This window comes from Arctopsyche grandis, chromosome 6 (assembly GCF_051622035.1).
Source record: "Arctopsyche grandis isolate Sample6627 chromosome 6, ASM5162203v2, whole genome shotgun sequence".
Lineage (NCBI taxonomy): Eukaryota > Metazoa > Arthropoda > Insecta > Trichoptera > Hydropsychidae > Arctopsyche > Arctopsyche grandis.
Window position 1 is genome coordinate 13,810,069 of NC_135360.1, and position 19,966 is coordinate 13,830,034.

The 19,966-nt window shown below is 34.0% G+C and overlaps 2 protein-coding genes across 5 annotated transcripts; one reads left to right on the forward strand and one right to left on the reverse strand.

Annotated features, from left to right (window-relative positions):
- Positions 1-1,439: 1,439 nt before the first annotated feature.
- Positions 1,440-6,905, forward strand: LOC143912700 (ceramide synthase). Its single transcript, XM_077432002.1, has 6 exons — positions 1,440-1,614; positions 2,379-2,476; positions 2,806-2,967; positions 3,037-3,481; positions 3,559-3,789; positions 3,868-6,905. The coding sequence occupies exons 2-6, from the start codon at positions 2,379-2,381 to the stop codon at positions 4,075-4,077; spliced, it is 1,146 nt and encodes a 381-aa protein (XP_077288128.1). The 5' UTR covers positions 1,440-1,614; the 3' UTR covers positions 4,078-6,905.
- Positions 6,898-18,117, reverse strand: LOC143912699 (uncharacterized). Of its 4 annotated transcripts, none has more exons than XM_077432000.1 (24): positions 17,859-18,117; positions 13,924-14,113; positions 13,752-13,836; positions 13,349-13,683; positions 13,165-13,278; positions 13,016-13,090; positions 12,450-12,687; positions 12,291-12,371; positions 12,082-12,201; positions 11,773-12,007; positions 11,527-11,691; positions 11,308-11,453; positions 11,139-11,225; positions 10,908-11,018; positions 10,730-10,804; positions 10,562-10,655; positions 10,269-10,478; positions 10,041-10,100; positions 9,580-9,794; positions 9,382-9,507; positions 9,210-9,296; positions 8,971-9,135; positions 8,675-8,759; positions 6,898-8,600 (listed from the first exon to the last, which is right to left on the reverse strand). In XM_077432000.1, the coding sequence occupies exons 1-24, from the start codon at positions 17,932-17,934 to the stop codon at positions 8,416-8,418; spliced, it is 3,360 nt and encodes a 1,119-aa protein (XP_077288126.1). In that variant the 5' UTR covers positions 17,935-18,117; the 3' UTR covers positions 6,898-8,415. The 4 variants fall into 4 exon arrangements, with proteins under 4 accessions (XP_077288126.1, XP_077288124.1, XP_077288127.1 ...); XM_077431998.1 differs by lacking the exon at positions 17,859-18,117 and adding an exon at positions 14,342-14,597; XM_077432001.1 differs by lacking the exon at positions 10,041-10,100.
- Positions 18,118-19,966: the final 1,849 nt, after the last annotated feature.

The following is a 19,966-nucleotide window of genomic DNA, read 5'->3' on the forward strand; positions in this document are numbered from 1 at the left end:
ATCCAGCACGACCCGAATCCTGCAAGTATCCTGCAAGTACGGATAGTATTCTTAGTACATTCTATATGGACGCGCATGAATGCGTCAATGCGCATGCGCGAATGGAGTATGAATACGTCCACATAATGTACCAAAGAATACTATCCGCACTTGCATGACACCTGCAGGATACGGGTCGTGCTGGATAGGTATTGACAGATCTTTATGATTGTACAAGCTGCTCGAAAATTGATTAAATTTTCATCTGCAGGTTTGTATCAGCTACGTTGCACAAGCATAGATGAACGTGTGTACGTAAGTTTGTGCAAGCGAAAGTTATTTGCAATGTTATTGTTAATCCTTTGTACATATACTGTCATAGCTTCTCTCGTAATCGTATTGTAAGACAGGGAAGGTATGTTGACCGTATCCCGGTCTAACGAAACACGTGTTGTGTAGTTTGAAAGAGGATCGTTTATTTTTGTTCAATTTGGTACAATGGTTATTGTATGTACGAAGAGGTTTCTTCGGAGATGTGATCTAGTTGAACTCTAGAGGCTCACTCTGCCGGTGGAGGTTGCTGCGTTGCTTTATAAACGTTTTGGGTTGAAGTGTGTCGTGTGCACATCTTTTGTTCTTGGTACTCGCGAGCGTGGTTTTATGGGTTCATACGCCTGGACGTAGTTCGTGGTTTTTATGGGTTCAGTGAGTTCTTCCTTTGTTTCCAAGACACGTGTATAGAAACACGTGTCGACCTTTTGACGAGGCGAGCGTGTGCCATGCGTTAATGACTTTCCTGGATATGTGTCGCAGTGACCTGATGAGATAATTTCAGTTGTACTATATGCCTACAGTATCCTGTTTTTTTAATCAATCAAAGCATGACGAGTGGCAATATATTAAAAAGTTTCATCGTTTATTCGGAGATAATTATACTAATCACGAGGATGTATTTTCAATTCAATCAATAAGTTAGTGTGAGGATAGGGTTTTTCTTACCTAGATAAAAGCAGCCAAAGCGAATACATCTAGCATACTTATGCTATGTACTAAATTGATGCATACTTGTCAAGCTATTTGTGTACGTACTCTTAGAATCAAACTTAAGTCATATTAAATCAATATCGTTTTAAAGTGACTATACCAAGCCAACTGATTGAATTATACAAATCGATTCTAAGACCTTTCATTATCAAAATCATTGAATAAACATATGTTCATATGATAGCTAATTAACTAAAGTATGATACACGCGCCACAAATCATAAGAACATTTGATAATTGAGTGATGCTTTTGATCCGATTCAAACCTGTGCTCTCCGGCTGGACTATGGTTCGGTAGAGGGAAGTGTGGCGCTTTATACAAACGATCAAAAATACATGATTCGAGTAGATTGGAGTGATGAATGATGAGTGATGAGCGTGTGTGGCAAAAAGTGACGTTTGACATGAGAGTGAGCGCGTGATGTAGGTACCGACTTACCGACTTACCGACTTACCGACTTACCATCCTAGTCACTTCGCTATCAGTTCGGTCTCGAGGAGGTTTTCCATCTCTTGCCCCTCGTAACTGGAGTTCGTCGCTGGACGGAAAGCGGGAGCCACACCTCGTGGCCTTCCAACACCTGCGACGAGGCAATACGCCCTCAATCTCCCCCCCAACACCCCCAACACCCCCGACAACCCCGACAACCCCAACACCCAACATCCCAACATGGTCACCCGGTCCCGCCCAACTGTCACTTGCACAGTACAAGACCAAATACATTTTGCGCTCATTTCTCACACGTTTCACTTTCGTTAATTAACCTCAATATTAATTCGATTCGCAGTTTGCTCTTTTTGACCAAAATTATTTCATTCATTTTCTCTGCAATACTTTCTACTACAGAATTTCTGCTGTTGTATAAGTTTATCACTATCTAATCAGCTATAATGCATTAAATGCATTGTAATAAATTCTTAAAAAAATAAATGACATTAATTCCTTTTTATAACACTAATACTTCGTGATGAATTCACAAAAACAAAACATATGAAAAAATTAATATTTTTATATAAGTTTTACATGCGAGTTAATCCTATTATAAGATTATGTAAATTTTGTCAATTGAATGAATCTACATATATTATATTAGATTTACATTTATTGGAATTCACTCGCATGAAACTCATTTTTTAAGGTTTACATACTTTACATTACAATACTATCTAAAGCGGTTTTAAAGTCTTATTTATATATATATATATATATATATATATATATATATATATATATATATATATATACATATATATATATATATATATATATATATATATATATATATATATATATATATATATATATATATATATATATATATATATTGTTATTCATTGTATGGTGTTTTCTTTAGATGAAGCAGCGTGGCGTTTTTTCGCTGTTGGCTCTATCAACGATTGGTTCCCTGACGATAGCTACGGGATCGGTCTTGGTACTCGGGCCCGAGGATAAGTAAGAAACTTTAGATTTATATTTTCACATTTATGTTTAGCTCAACATTATGCAACAGGTCATTCATCTGTGTATATGAAATTGGTGTAGAGATTTGCATCGTAAGATTATCTTTATTATTGAATATAATGACCCTGTTGATCTTTTAAATTTAGACGTTTTGTATGAAATTTTGAACTTTGAGCTCAATTATAATAATCTTTCAACCTAAAATATGGTCAAATGCTATCGTTTTTTTTTTTACATTGTTAAATTTGACCAGTAATAAAATTTTATATGTTGTATGCCGTATAATATATAATTTAATTATTGGTTTTGAAAACTTTCAGGATTTCAGTGCCACGTGGAGTCCTACTACTATTTTTGGGTTTCATATTTTTTCTATCCCTATTTGACTTTTTGAATCATGTTGCGCTGAAGACTAATTCTGGTTTAAAAATAAGGAAAAAATACCAACTGACCATGTTCGACGTTTTGGATATAAGTAACAAGTGAGTGATTCAAAATTTAAAATTTTCTTGCAGTTTTATTGTGTTACTATGCATTATTTTGCATTTTAGGGTGGTTTCTGCAGTACAAGCGGCACTGTCTTGTGTGACCGGTGCTATCGTTTGCCTCTGGTCGTGTACGAGAAATTTTCTTCACTCTTCGCACTTCATGTCGGAGGCTTACGCTTGGTTCGGCGCCGCTTACTTTTTCTACGACATTTGGTCCATGTATAAGGTTCACATTAACATGCCGAACATGGGTTTGAGCTCTAAAAATGATGCGGCGAAAGGTAAGGGTTTGCCGAAAAACAACCAAGACGAGACGATTCAACACGATCAAATAAATGAGACTGAAAAAAACGGTGCATCAATATTGGAGTTGCAAAACTCTTCTAATTTTAAGAATAGAAATTCGTCCATCGATGTAGTGATATCTTTTTTGTCGTATTGCAAAGATCAACCTATTATCGTCATGCACCATCTTTTCATCGGTGGATTTGGATTTCTTGTTATTGTGGTAAATTTTGACACATTCTATAGGTATGCGTACGAACGTGTTCCCAATTTTATTTTTTCTTTTTTGTTGTTTTCCAGTATTTACGTGGTGGACTTGGAGATTGCGTATTTGGATTTGTTTACCTGATGGAGTTATCGACTCCCTTCGTTTCGCTCCGATCTATATTGAGTCGACTGAAGATGAAGTCGACCCAACTCTATGTCGTTAACGGAATCGCCATGCTTGTAACATTTTTTGTTTGCCGGATATTGATTATGCCGTATTTATGTTTCGTTTATAGTCGAACCATTGGACTTCCTTATTGGGAGGTTAGTATTCTTTTGTAATTGGATCTATTGTTATAGAGTTTTTAGTATGTAATTACATGTAATTTGTCCACATTACAGGCTATTCAAGGTCTTCCTACTGGTTGCAAAATTTCTATTTCAATTTTACTGTTTCCGCAAGTTTATTGGTTCTACCTAATGATGATCGGTGCTACAAAAGTGTTTTGTCCGAGGAATACAAAGAGTAATTTCGCACTGGCAGCTGACGCATCATCCACGAAAGTTTCCGCATCACACAAGGCACCGCTCGATACCAATCAGAACAGATGATTAAGAAAAAATGGTCGTAGGAAAAAAAGGGGATTTCGATAAAATGCTTTGTTATTAACCTTAATGTCCACATACATAACAGATTTTGTCAAACTAAATGTACGCATAATGATATTTTTGTCGATGTATATGTATATTAAATGTATTCAAGATGTCCCAAAAGCCGCGCAACATCGGACCGTATGAGTGACTGTAAAATGAAGACTGATTTTGCTATTCACCAAAGTGAGGCAATATTCAGATCAGCGACGGTCTCGTCTCGATGCTAGAATTTTGCACGTTAGACGTCTCCCTCTCTATTTCTCATCTCAATACAATGCGACTGATTTTTTTTTATCAGTCTGCCAAATATAATGTACTTCTTTTTAGTAAATGAAGATATGTCCCTTTTAGGTTTGTTGTAATCTTGAAAAATATGTTAGTATGTAGTTGTTATCCTTGATGATTATATGCCTTACTAATTGCCACCACTTCAGCGTTAATTTTTTTTTAACGTCTGTAATTTGGGTCAGATGCTGTGCTCACTGCTTTTGGGACACCGTGGTTTTAGAGAATTTCCATGTTAAAAATTAATAAATTTATTAATGTTTTATACACGCGGGATGCATATTTTGGAATATTTCTTTTTATACTGTGATTTTCAATTCGAATCATTTTGTGTGTCCGTTATTTTCAGGACAGTGTTTTGTAGAAATTTATTTCTGAAAGTTACTTTTTATGTTTGATGAATATTTTGGAATATGTATTTTTTATTTATTTTATTCTTTTCTTGTACATTTTCTTCTAAATGTGCTTGCATTTGTAATTTTAGATTAACAAAAGGAACTATTATGTGGCTATATAGTAAATGTAGCTTAGTCTTCCATATAAAACTATATGTATTTGAAGTCATGCTATCTAGAAATTTGTATATATGTATATATACATATATACACACACACATATATACATATATTTACTAAGTGTTAAAATTATATTTATATTGTTTGATATAAAAATATTAACATCTAAATTTTATCTGGAATAAAAAAACTCAAATTTTAACTGTTAAAATTGTATCAAAATTTTAAAATTCTATTTGAAAAATTAATGAAATATGCGAGGAAAGGAAAAATTATATCAACAATTGATTATACTAAAAAAAGATACACTTAATTAATGTCTTTCCAATTGAAACAGTGCTTTATAAAAAGTCTGTTTTTGTTTCTCTTCCTCTACTTCTATTAACACCAGTGTTGCTGTTAAATGTATACATTTAATTTATTTAACATCTATATGTTTTGATAGTCATTTTTATAAGTTGATAAATATAATAATGTAAATGTTATATATATATACCAGGATTCCCCAAATATATATCGTATGCATGACGGTATTCAATAGTGATGTTATTCGCATGTGCTAATCTATTTGTTAATTAAAATAAATTTGGGCGTGTATACATTAGTTTGGGAAGTCTTATTATTCAAAGTTAGAATATATTGTTAATTAATTATGACTGTTTAGGTAACATTTTTAGATATTTTATAAATTATTTTGTTTTGTTTGTAATAACAATGTATGATCAGCATACTTACTGACCTAGTCTGATATGAATACCAATTTAGAGATGTATTCGAATTGTTTTAGTCGTTATGAATTTACTTCACCGTGATTTTTATGTGCGAAGATTGAATGTTTTGGTCGCGGGAGTGGCGTGTTTGTTCAATCGATGAGAAATATCTGAAACAACTTTGAACGCACAAAGGTGTATTTGATTTTGCAAATATTTATTTATTTGTTCAGTGTTATTCTGAGATTGTTACGTTTATGTTTGATTTCACATTGTGCGCCAACTAACTTTGTGTTTGTGTATGTATGTAACAGTAGCGCATTTATTATATTATAATGACCCTCCCTCGTTGACTGATGTTTCCGTCGAAGTCTATAATGTCAACCGATACGATTCACGGACAATCTCAAAGATTGTACGTCAATAGAGGGATTTTACCTATTAATGTAATCATTACGTCTTTGAGGCGCCAATTTTAATGGGAAAATAATTAATTAAGATGAAATAAATACCCCTCCCATTGATATTATACAAATTTTATTCTTTGTACAATTTTTTTATCAATTTACCAAAATAATTATAGTAAATACTTGATGTGTCAAAAGCAGGGCATATAAATTTATATGATAGCGCTCAAAATAATCTTATGAGGAAGCTATCAACTATTTATTATCATTGTAATTATTTCACACGCTTCAGAAATATCTTCACATTTGCATATGTATGTATATGGGGTTGCTTGAAGAGTTCTATGCGAGGCTTGGTCGAGTGTCGATTTAAGTTCTTGTGTGTGGTGTGAAGATTTTACCATTTTATGATTCGACTGTTAATAGATATGTATTTACAATGATTTCATCTTCTAATGCCACAAACCTCCATATAAAATATGTAAGTAGAATCACTGACTATGTATAACTCGTAATTTGTGTAGAACTAAATATTAATGAGCTTATGATTGTACCAAAATATATATTATATATTGTAATATTAATGTATTTGTATTATTTTTGTAAACTTAACAAATGCGACAATGGCGAGTATTTTTTCGATATCGTGTAAGAGATGATTATTTATTTTTTAGATAACTCGCAACCTGACTTGAACGATAATATGTATTACGCACTCGATCTTCGTGAGAATCTGATGTTAAGTTTTGAGTCTGGTTGTATTGGCCTATGTGTTAGTTATTCCCAATATATTTATTATTATTATGTATACAGTACTAATGTTATCGTTAGTGAAGCTTTCTGAGAAATAAAAAAAGGTGTGAACTGACAGTACAGTAGCCATTTATTTTTAAAAAAAAGTTTTGCATTGTACTTATTCATGTCACATAAGTCAACAACTTACAAAGTAAATTATATTTTATAATCACAATAAAAACAATCTGCACAATTTCTAATTGAAATTGTATAACGAGAATTAAAAAAGGGGGAGAAAAAAAAAAGAACGATATGAATTTTTATTATGCTCCATAAAACATGGACGGGGGTCGGGTCGTATTTTTTGTGTTTACATGTATATCATGATGACCCCCGTCAATGGTGTTACACTATGTTTCACAAAGAAAAAAAATGTGTCTGTATCGAATTGTTTGTAGAACAAAATAAATATTTAAAACACATTTGCAAAATTAATTCAATTTGATAGATGATAATTCTACACAATTACCATTTTTCACAATTTGTGAAAATAAAATAACTATTTACAACCGTTTTCAGAATTTGTTTAAAATTCCCTCCCCTTCTCCTTATTTTACCCAAATAAAATAATCAACACGATTATTGTGTCAATCTAGGTATAGGTATATGCATTATGCAAATAGGTAATTTTTCTTGCTTACAATCATACTAAATAATTATGCATTAAAGTTTACCAGTTCCACAATCGCTTCATAGAATTGGCATTACTTTATTCTTTATACACCATTTTGAGAGTTAATTATACAAGTAACATTTGAGAGTGAAATAGAAATGAAAGTATTTTTTGCACATTTAGATACACATACAATTATTTCACTGTTATATTGTTAAGATAGGAATAGATGAATAGATAGAAATTGTAAAATTAATATTGTTCTTGCTAAATGAGATACAACAGCGTAGAAATATACACTATTCTAAAGCATGCTTCAGAATGGTATTTTTCACTAGAGTACAAAAATGCACGATTTTTATATTAATTTCTTTTTATGACAAGTGACATATCTAAGCTGAATTTTTTATTTTGTCTTACAATCACTTAACAATAACAATGTTGATTTTTTTGGTAAAAAGTTTTTTCAATAAATAAGAAAGATTATAACTTAAAATATATAACATTTTAAGTCTAGTATGAATACAAGAATTCGAAAAATCTGAAAAAAAGAAAACAATGTTGATTTAAAATAAATAAGATATTATACATATATATATAGTCAGTTCTCCTTTACAAAGACAACTTTCTACTTAATGGGAATACTTAGAGTTAGATTTTTTTACAAAATCAATTTTATACATTCAAAAAAATTTTATGCATCAAAAACATTTTTAATTATTATGTAATTTAAAATTATAAGTCAATGATACTTGATGTATAAGCAAGAAAACACAAAGGTTGCAGTGGACATGTTTTAAGATGAGAAATCATAATGATATACAACACAACATTGGAATAAATTGAGCAAATCGAAATAAAGTGTTTTAAATAATAAATAATTTTCCGCTGGTTTCTTAACACCAAATAGCTTGCACAATAAATGCATTTAATGTTTCTTTTTCTTCCATTATTCCAATCGGACATGAACTTCAATTATGTACGATGGCTTCACTGTGTTGAATGCGTTCCAGTTCTTCGAGAGATAAAACGTTTTGGGCCATATTGACCGAAGGCAACTTGCCAGCAGTAGCCTGAGCCAAAAGTTCTGGACTAAACCATCTTGCTAATTGATTGGATGTAGGACTTAGTGCAGGACCCATAGCGGAAACTCCTTCTGTTCAAATTAAAGTCACAAATAATAACAAATAACAAAAATCAAGCTCACATTCAAAGGCTAACTCAACATACCATTGTGATTCCTGTGATGCGGATGCACGAGCAGTTGCTGAAGGTTTGCTCCATTTCCACTAATGGGAGCACCTCGATTATTGACCTGTAAAAAGTTTATGTATATATTAAATAACATATTTTAATGTATGTTTATATACAGTATTCAACCTGACTTGCTCGGTATTCATAATATTAATTTTTTTTTTTTATTAAATTTATTTTAATCGAAAAAATTAATTAGGAACGAATTACACACACACACAACGGTTTCTGTTTTATATATAAGATTATAAAAATTTTCATTCCATTCTAACCTGCATCGTTGTTTGATGTTGATGCTGTGGCGTTTGTAATTGCTGATGCTGTTGTCGTTGCATCTGCATAACCATAGCATGGAATTGATGATGTGATTGATGACCTATTTTGTTACGAGCAGCTGCAGCAGCCTGTTGCTGTAGCAAATTATTCGGAAATTGTTGCTAAAATATAAAATTTATTATTTAACAATCATACGTCATACATACTCTGACGATACAAGTGCGATATAAAGTACCTGTGGGTGATTCATATATGGAGCAGAAGGGTATTCAGGTGGAGATGTTTGATACGCAGGCATATTCATTCCAACTGCTGCATTTCCCTAAAATAATAAAAAAAAAAAAAACACTCAAAGCAAAAATTGAAATGAAATTAAGTCATATATAATATAATTATATTATGTGTACCTTCACAATAGGTCTTGCATGTTTGGGAACAGGTGCTTGCTGTGTATGCAAAGGTGGAGCTCCCCACCCGGCCGCCTTAGGTAGTATATGTTCAGTATCCTTTTCAGCGGTCATCTTCCGTAGCACCTAAAAATAAGCGATTGGTCAAAATTTGACGACTTCCGATGATCTTAATAGATTAAAAAGTAAAATAATTACAGAAGTGGGTGTGAAAGCGATAGCAGCGGGATGCTTTGTAGGGCTGGCGACTGGAGCTGGTGTAGCGGTGTGAGTGAGAGTGGGCGCTAACAATTCTTGTCGTCGCCTGTAATTTTCCCGTTGCTCTTCCAGTTTCTTTTTAATCAACGCCCCTTGCATAATACTTTGTGTGTGAGCTTGCAACTCTCGAGGTGATGGTATCCTTTGAGCGATAGCTGAAAGTAAATAAGTGTTAGTGTTAATTTAAAGAAAGAAAAGTGTTGCATTCAAGCATGGCTATCATGATAAAGCGGTGTCGACAATTTAGGTAGGTTTGTTCGTATAGGAGTTAAATTTAACAGGCACAGTATCGGAAACGTCCTACCACTCTATCGCGATAGCCTCGGTTTGAGATATTAACAATGAAAAATGTTCATGTATGTACTACGCACAATACACGACATTCGATAACAATGCTATACCTGGATGATGAACAGTCAATGTGTTTGGGCTTGTAGCCATTATCGGAGAAACACAATACGCTGCATGCGTTACAAAAAAAAAATTTGTTATAGTATAATGAAAGAAAAACTTTTATGTTAAATTTTAAATAATACATTTTCATATCAAAACTACTTTATTTTATACAGTAATAAGCAAAGCAAACATTACTAATAACACTATACGAACAGCAAAAAAAAAAAACTAACCGTTCGGAGGGAGAGGACTTATCCGAAGCTGTTGCTGAGGGGGCTGTGTGGGTAACGCAAGTCTCGCATGTGGAGATGAAGATTGTTGTTGCTGCTGTTGCTGGTGCATTTTGAGGATCGAAGCAATCACTTCTCGATGGCGACCTTGTAACCCGGGATTCCCCATTTGTTGCATGAGATTTTGAGGAGTGATTTCCCCTTGCTTCAGGCCTGAAAAGTCACAAACGTGAAGTACACCTGACGTGTGCATGCATAATTTCAAACGATTAATTTTTAAAATTTTAAATAATCACCGTGAATTATTGCTAGAGCTTCTGGTCTCTGTAACAATTCCCTCGATTGTAAATTACCCATGTGTGGACCCATATCGTTCAAGATCGGAGATACCTAACAAATAACAAACATGTGATATTTCAAAAGTTAAACATACATATCATAAGAGATGAACTTAAATAAAATACCTGGAAATGACGATTAGCTTGATTAACATTTCCTTGTATGATTTTATTGACATTTTCTTGTTGCTGCTGCTGGGTCTAAAATGACAAAAATCGATATCAAAAAAATGTAATTATAAAAGTAGTCGACTTAACGATAAAATACAAATTGCAAGATAGTAATAATATTAATGAAAAATACCTGTTGCACTTGAAGTAATTTGAATAAGAGATCTTGAGAAACAGCAGGTGCGTGCTGATGATGTTGTGCTTCTAGTGCAGCTTGATCAGCTTGCTGTGATTTACTAAGCATCTACAAGAGAAATTTACTATGCTAAAGTGCAATTAAAATTATATTAAATAAAAAAAATAATGAACGATTGGATCACACTTATACATAATTGGAAAAACCATATATCAAAAATATAATTACTTGTAAAATACTCATAGGTTGTTGATTTGGCTGTGGTATCGGACCATTAGCAGCGGGCACCACACGACCTTCATACATTTGTTCTACCTATGAATTGCAAAAAATATTTCAAATAAAAAAACTGATTATTATAGATACATAAGAGATAGTAAAAATTCGTAGCACATACCAATCTCTTAAAAGCGCTGGAATCATCTGGAGGCGGTTGATGATGAGCATTATTCTTTTGTAACTGTTGGTGTTGTTGCTGATGAATAGGTCCACGCATGTTCGCTTCCAGCTCTTCTAGACTGTGAATCTTCATTGGCATATTTTCTATAAACAAAAAGTATTTGCATTATTAAACCATAACACTGTCCGAGTGGTGAAGTAATGTAAATGAACTTACGTTGATGTTGGAAATGAGGAGGCTGAGGATGATTGTTGCTAGGTTGTCCTCGTCGGAGCATTTCCAATAGAGAGTTGTGAGCAGGAATAGTACTCGCCGCCGGAGATATGGGGGCGAACAAATGTTGTGAATCACTAGTCGGTATAGAGATGGACGTTTCTAAATCTGAAATAAGAAAAAAATTAAACGTTCGAACTCGATATACATATACATATATATTAAGAATCGAACCAATTATAAAAGTACCGTTGATCATATTGGAGAAGATGTGTTCATTCATTCCACGATCGTGAGATGCAGAGGTTGGCGGTCCACCAGTCGGTCCACCAGTCGGTCCGGGTATTCCAATAGGACCAGAAGGCGGTGCTGCAAATGCCTGATTTAGCGAAGGTTGCTGCATTGCAGTCGCCGGTGGACTTTCTCGCTTGAACCATCTGCTGAATCTACTACCACCAGAGTATCCTTCATCTGTAGCGCCATTCTTCAATTAAAACGTATAGATTGTCATAACCATGTTTATAAATACATATAAACTTTTGAAGTTTGATGACTCACCAGTCCGAGATCCATTTTTAGGAAATCATCCATGTTAAAATCAACGATAGAATCCAATTTATTCCTCTCTTCTGATGATGTCGTCTTTTCTATATCACCTCCAGATTTATTATTTTCCACCTGATTTATATTAAAAAAAAAAAGTATTATTTGAACGATGAAAACAGTACAATAATGACATAAATATGATGACAAAAATTTTAGCTTACTTTTTTAGGAGCAATTTCAAACACGGTGACAAGTCGTTCTTTTTGACCGTCAACATCTTCTTTATATAATTCTTCCACATTCTAAAAGACAAGATGAAACAAATTTAGTAATTGTATGATGGAATAATATATTGAAAATAAATGCAATTTTTTTGCAACCGGTGGCATATCTTTTGTTTGAACAGCAGCAACTGCACTAGGTGTACGACCACTACCTGCCGAACGACGAGTGGGTCTCGAACGAGTCGTGGTAGTTTCAGTTACAGATGTTGATACTGTTGTCGTAACAACCGTATCAGTTGTAGAATTATTATTTGCAGCAGTAGAAACGGGAACAGGATCGTCAAATCCTCGCAATTCAATTGTTTCATTTTGGGATGTAGGACCACCACTAAACCTGAATCATAGAAATATGTATGAATTTAACTTCCAGCAATTTTTTTCTTCTTCTTTTATATACAAAGTGAAAGCCTCGAGGAAAGTATATCAAAGAGAATCCTTGAAATAACAGTAGGTTGTGAAAAGTAGGGATTTTAGTACCGTTAGGTTACAGTAGACTGACTAGACAGGTGTCATACTAAATCACCAACCCAATTTTGGTACAACAGAAATAAAATATATAAAAAAAGAACCCCAATATTTTTATTCTCATATACATACATACGTATGTATATTCTTGGGATTAGGACGGTCATTTTAAAAACAAGAATTCAACATAATCTTACCATTCAGGTTCCTCATCCTTTTCATATCCTCTTCGTCTATCATTTAAATAACGGTTTCCACGACGCATTTCATCCCTGAAGACAATTTAATTTTAATTAAAAATAATACAGGGTACAATATAATGTAATAAAATCGTATTAATAATAACCTTTCTCTTCTTTCAGCAAATCTACTATCTGCTAATTCCCTATCTCTATCACGATCACTACGATTCTTATCTCCAGCTGTATAAATATCTCTAGCAAAGGAACGTCTTTCAAACCTAAGAAAAATAAGTGAGTGATCCAAACAAAATAAATACAAAAGTCACGACAAAATGTTAATAATAGTACCTATCGTCTCCACGATCTCTCTGTGAACCGGGCGCTCGATAGGGAATATAATCAGATCCGCCTAAGGGGTCATCCAAGTCCCCTGATCTCTCCCAAGGAACGGAATCGCGTGGTATGACTCTTCCGGCTCCAGTCCGGCGAGACGTGTCCCTCGGACCAATATCATTCTTCTGCTCCTGCTGTTGGGAGAATATAGGGCTGTCAGGTCGTAATCTAGAATTATTCACATTTCCGCTCACGACAAAACACCCAGAGGTAAAACTGCGCCGTTGCGGGGACAGCACAATACCCTCACTTTCCTTACGGATACGCTCACGAGGATCACCCGGTCGTCTCTGTAAAACCGAAAAAACCCAATTGGCGACATTTCAAAGTTGCTTTTCTAGTCACAATACACATTTACCTTATCATTGGATGCATCTTTTGATACAAGTTCATCATCCAACGCATCTACACCTCTTCTATTCAGGGCCCAACATCCAATGGCACTGAAAATATATAGTAAAAATAATTAGCACGCAATCGTTACAACGGAAATACATAGTTGTAAATATGCATTCGAACGGTTAGCTTACATGCATCCTGGTTTGTTCAAACAATCCGGTCGACGTTTGCAGAGTGGAAGAAATCTGATCCGTAACAGTTCTTCTTTAGTGTAACGCTTAATATTATCTTCATTATTATCATTTCCAGTGAGCGGTGGCGCTTCACTCTCACTAGCGGCTCGTGCTTCGGCAATAGCAGCTTCCGAAGGTAGCTCGTCACCTATAAGTGACAAAAACCAACATGTATATTAACACCAAACACTAAAACGATAACAAAGATCTTAAATTAAAAAAAAAAAAGAAAAGTTATAAACGAAAATCAAATTGTATGAGGAAATTCAATTAGGAACACATTCCCGGGCAATTTCCCACATGTGTATAAATCAACAGACGTGTTATACTTTAGAAAAATCAAACACGAAACCAAGTCGGTGAATCCAATACTAACACCATATGATTTTTTTGTGAATATTGGCAGCAACTTTTGTGAGGACGAACATTTCGGCCGATATGATCGAGTCGTCGATGAGGCCCTTCTTCTTCTTCCACGAACTGTCGGCGTGAAATTTCGAGCGACGCTCGGAAGCATCCAAACGTTTACCGACACTGGACATCATCATCACCTTCCGTTTAACATCAGAGATGGAATTACTCCTGCCTTTCTTTGTCCACGATTTCTTAGCCACTGGCATAATTGCACAATATCGACAACAACCAGCCAAATTAAAACAGTTTTTAATTCAATATAGTCGACACAAAACAAAACAAAACAAAAAAAAAACAACTTTTTACGAAAGCACAGAATTCGTATTGAGGTATGCACGCATAAACGTGCGTCAAAGTACGACACAAACTTGTAACATCAATTGGTAACGACACATGTGGGTAGGTGGGTAAGGGTCACAAATAAACGTAAAAATGTCAGTAACAAAGCACACAAAACACTACGAAATGGGACGGACGAAAAACGCGCAACACGACGAGCAAACGAAGAAACGGTGAGTCGAGGGGGACTGCCGAAGGGGCAACGCTATGCTAAGGTGACGGCAAAGACGCACGCGACCTGAGCTCTACGAAGCAACTGGCACTAATGTACCATTCGCTGCCACATTGCCCGTTATATTTCATTGCACTATATTACAATATAATACTACGCCGATTTCCTGAAAACCCATACACGGTATAAAAAAATACGGCGGCACACACACAAAGTCCACTGTTTGACTCGGCCATTCGAGTGATGTGAAAATGTATCCATTTTCACATGAGACGACTTAAAATATATAACGTTTCATCTATAAAAAACACATTTTTTTTTATACTTTTAGTCAAGAAAACGGTTGCACTAATTTTAAGTTCGATTGTTCAAAGTTAGACCAATTTAATGAAATCCTCTTCATATATGTATAATACGGTCATGTGAATGTATGTCACTTTTTTTTTAAATTTTTAACTTCTATGAGACTCGATTCTTTAACTCAAAATTGAAAATTGGACCTTTCGATGTAAGACAGAAAAATTTCCGATTTTTATCATTGCGTTAAACGCTTTGAATACTATGAAAAAATGAAAAATATAAAATTATAAGAGGTAAATATGATTAATACTGATTTTATACACTTTATTTTTACTTTAAGATCTACATATATAGTTTTAAATTTCAAAACGTTACTCATATAGATTTTATTTTATTTTGCAGTAGTACATCCAAATGATGTACGTGTGCATATATTCGTATGCTTTATAAAATATATTTTTATAGGTCAAAAATTTATAAATAATATCAATATCTCACCAACTCTGTTTTAAAAATAGTTAAAAGCATCCTCTTGTAAAATTTCGACTTGAATTGAAACCGATAATAGTATTATTTCATTTCTGATGACAAGACGGAAAAAATAGTATTAAAGTATTGACAAGACGGCAAAAATCGATAAGTTGAAGACTGTGCATTTCGAGCTAAAAAGTATACAAGTTGTAATTATTTCAATTAAATCTCACAAGTTCATTTGCATTTAATTTGATTGAGAATTTGTATCAATACAATCGATCATCGATGGAATGCTTTGCATTAAATACAGGCGTTACAATTTCCACTGTTCGTTCTATCTACTAATAAACAGCTGGACCATTAAAACAAATAAAATAAACAAAGACAATATAATATGACACTTTTTCAGTTCCAATATTGTGAATATATCGACTGCTGAAAAACAATAGTTTTAATTATAGAGCAATCACGTGCATATGAATTTCATTCAGGTGACATTATTACTATAAATTATACAAAAAAAAAAAGTAATACCATACACAATACAACATTTACAAGCAAAATAACGGAAGAGAATAATAATATACATATATATATATATATATATATATATATATATATATATATATATATATATATATATATATATATTTAAAAGAAAATGCAATTGAATACGACAATAATAAAATAATCCATAATATATATATGTAGAATAGATAGATAAAAATGCACCGAGCCGATATAATACGTGAGCCTTCTAAGCACTGAAATATATTTGCAACAAATATTGTACAAAACTGTTTATAAAACTTTTATAATAATTCGTAATGACAAACCTTTTTTGATAAAATAAATAAAAACCAGCACAAACACACAGCAAATCAAAATCAGCTGAATCATTTCGAACACACGTTCCGGAACGTATACATATGTTTATTATTGTTGCAAATGTTTAACGATTTGTGAAAATTACACACACACACACACACACACACATACAATTACTATTACAAGACAGTTTCGTATCAAATTAAACAAAATCCAAGTTGTATTTAGCATACATATATGCACACATTCTGTCATGCGATACATGACAATCACAAACAAATATACATATTCAGATTGATTTCACCGTTGAAAGAATTCATATTGAATTGTATCATTTTGATGTCGAGTGTGTGTGTGTGTGTGTGTAAAAGGCTAAAAAGAAATAAATCAAAGCTGCAAAAGGTATATTTTTATTCAAAAAATGTCCGATATTCATATACTTTCTATTGTTTTTATTTTATATATATGTTTGAAATGTTTGAAAGCATAATCAATATGAAATAAATATTGGATATTGTAAATATATATATATATATATATATATATATATATATATATATATATATATATATATATATATATATATATATATATATATATATATATATATATATATATATATATATATATATATATATATATATATTTCTTTTTTTTTCACTTTTCTATACTTTAAGCATTGTATTGCATTCGTATCAATTCATATGTAATTTTTTTATATATATATATATATATATATATATATATATATATATATATATATATATATATATATATATATATATAAAATTTATATATGAATTGATACGAATGCAATACAATGCTTAAAGTATAGAAAAGTGAAAAAAAAAAAAACAAAATTTTATTGATTAAAGTCGTATGTAATGAGTGTGTCTTTGTGCATCTACACAAACAAAAGCTGAAAATACAAAACAAATAGTGATATGAAGGGCTGATAAAATTTGTGCTCCCGTATGGTTTTATGATTTCGAAGGGCGTTCCATTGATGTATTGCGCATTCTGGCCGGGTAAAAAAAAAAAGCGTTATTGTGAAACATAACAATGGCAGTGTCTGGTCTCGCTGATATGGCACGTGCGGAATATAATGGAATCTCGCGATGACACGTGGGTCAGTCGAAAACAGAGGCAGTTTGACAGAAGGAGTGTCGGCCGCAGCGTGAGGTACGCATACACAGATGGCGAAGGCGAAGGCGAAGGCGAAAGCGAACGGCGAATGGCGAACGGGTAGCGGGTAACGAGTGACGGGTGTATCGATTCGTTCGATTTGTTTTGACGGGGCGAGTGGTGCGGGGTGCGGGGTGTGGGGTGTGGGGTGTGGGGTGCGGGGCGAGGGGCGGAGGCTTACGTTTGGTTGCAGCGGAGGGCGGCGGTGGGTTGGGGGGCGCAGGGGCGGGGGCGGCGACGATGGCGTCAGCGGCCATGGCGGGGGCGCGGGCGCGGGCGGGGGCGCAGCGGGGACGACGGCTCGGAACGGCGAGGGGGGCGAAGGCGCGGGCTCCGAACGGCGAGGAAAGCGGCGCTCCGCCCTGTGACAGGCGGTCTCCCGGCCGCCATATGCGGCGAGACGCGGACGACACAAACTCGACGCGCAACAAGCTCGCTCTGCACTCCTGCCGCTCGCACTCCTTGCAGCGCTCTTCGCAATATTTCGCGACCTAGAAGGAAAACGGATTATTGCGCAAATTGCGATCGTGCGTATGACAATCGTTGCCGCAAAAATTGCGAATACGGAGTATCTAGAACTCGAGTTCTCGTTAGTACAATATTTCGCGTGATTGATTTGAGTTTTTGACAATTCTGCGAGATCGCCGAATTCACTAAAATCACCGAACCGCTCTATCATTTTGCTAGTCAATCGATTGAATAGATGAAATCGAATGCTAGCGAGTAATTATTTATATAATCACGTGTAATCATACCTTGTATGTACTACATCCTAGTATGTACATATAACTAGTATATAATATGTTATAACTAATATGTACTACATAAATAATTACTTGTGATCGAACCACTTAGTTCGAAACTATATAAATAATATTACTTGCTGGCAATGGATCTCATATTTTAAACTTGTTAGAAAACGATCGACTATATTTTAGAGCGGACCGATTGCACAATGCGAGAGTGGCCTTATTTTTGTTCGTAACGGCTCATTGTTTTCTTAATATGAGACGTTGTATGTTCGATGTGACGATGAGAAACGGGTATAATTGTACGAAAGGTATTCGGATGGTAAGTCATATGGGTAAGTCATCACCAATGCACAATTATACTAAAAGTAATTACACACGTAATTGCGTGTTCTATAAGCATACATGGTACAAGCATGCTGGAGCGTCTGTTGTATTATTTTGATTGTATAAACGGTTGAAGCTTTTTTTATCTGCTTGCATGATGTTTGAAGCAAGCGTGATTTAACATGTGTATGCAAGTTTGTGCAAATTTTCACTCAGAAACTTGGTATGAGAGGAGATTTTTCTTTCATAAACCAGTACACCACATACCACGTTTCTTCTTTTTTTCTTCTTCTTTTTAAAAACCTGGAAGAGAGCAATCAAAGTAAGCGCATCGTTGTCGTCCAAACTCGACATAGTTCAAACACAAATTGACACGATTCAAGCATGCTTGTTCCATGTGCTGATATACGGGACCCTGTTTGTAGAAAATGATTGACATGCATGCTTTTCAAGCATACAGTTACATGTGTAACTATCTTAATACAATACATATTGCAATTCCTTATCAGTTCTTACAATATAATGAACTTTCACTGTAATTCGTTTATTTTATCGAGGTAAGCCAGTTATCAATAGAATTTAATTGATTTAATTAATCCACAAGAATAGTCCAAAATATGATTTTTCTATGTGGAATTTTATTTAATTCTCATATAAAGATAATTTAATATATTGTCCCTATTAATTCAATTCAGATTCTTTTAAATACGAGTGAATAATAATACGAGTTTTTAGCTCGAAATTTTACCGATTTAAAATTCAGGACACTTCTAATTAATCCTTTTAAACGAAAACAAAAAATAGTGTGGCCAGAACACTATCCCAATAAACATGTTTCAATAGAAAATATTCAATATAAAATAGTATTAACAGTGGGAAAAAATCCGTACTTTTGACTTTGGATTTGAACTGGACTATAGATTCCAATGTTCATTTTGAACAGGAAATTGACAGATTTTGAGACATCGACAGAACAACACCAAGATATAGAAAAATCGCGCGATTTAAAAAACACATATGTATATCTTCGAATCTCGAACCAATCAACTTTTTTTTATTACCAGATTCGTGTTCACTGGGCATAGATCTATAAGAAATGTCATATCTCGTCGTCGTTTGTCGAACAGTGTTATTAGCCAAAAATAGTGTTACTAAAAGAAGGGTTAAAGAAAAAAAAAAGAAACTTTGTTGGGTGGTGGCATGGTGGCTGGGT

Excerpts from the sequence above, each read along its gene's own strand:
- LOC143912700 (XM_077432002.1), top strand. The coding sequence starts at position 2,379 with ATGAAGCAGCGTGGCGTTTTTTCGCTGTTGGCTCTATCAACGATTGGT. Across the intron at positions 2,477-2,805 it reads GTACTCGGGCCCGAGGATAA|GATTTCAGTGCCACGTGGAG; the intron begins GTAAGAAACTTT and ends GAAAACTTTCAG. Across the intron at positions 3,482-3,558 it reads TTGGATTTCTTGTTATTGTG|TATTTACGTGGTGGACTTGG; the intron begins GTAAATTTTGAC and ends GTTGTTTTCCAG.
- LOC143912699 (XM_077431998.1), bottom strand. The coding sequence starts at position 14,585 with ATGCCAGTGGCTAAGAAATCGTGGACAAAGAAAGGCAGGAGTAATTCC. Across the intron at positions 12,688-13,015 it reads AAGGATGAGGAACCTGAATG|GTTTAGTGGTGGTCCTACAT; the intron begins GTAAGATTATGT and ends TCTATGATTCAG. Across the intron at positions 10,805-10,907 it reads AATTACTTCAAGTGCAACAG|ACCCAGCAGCAGCAACAAGA; the intron begins GTATTTTTCATT and ends TTGTCATTTTAG.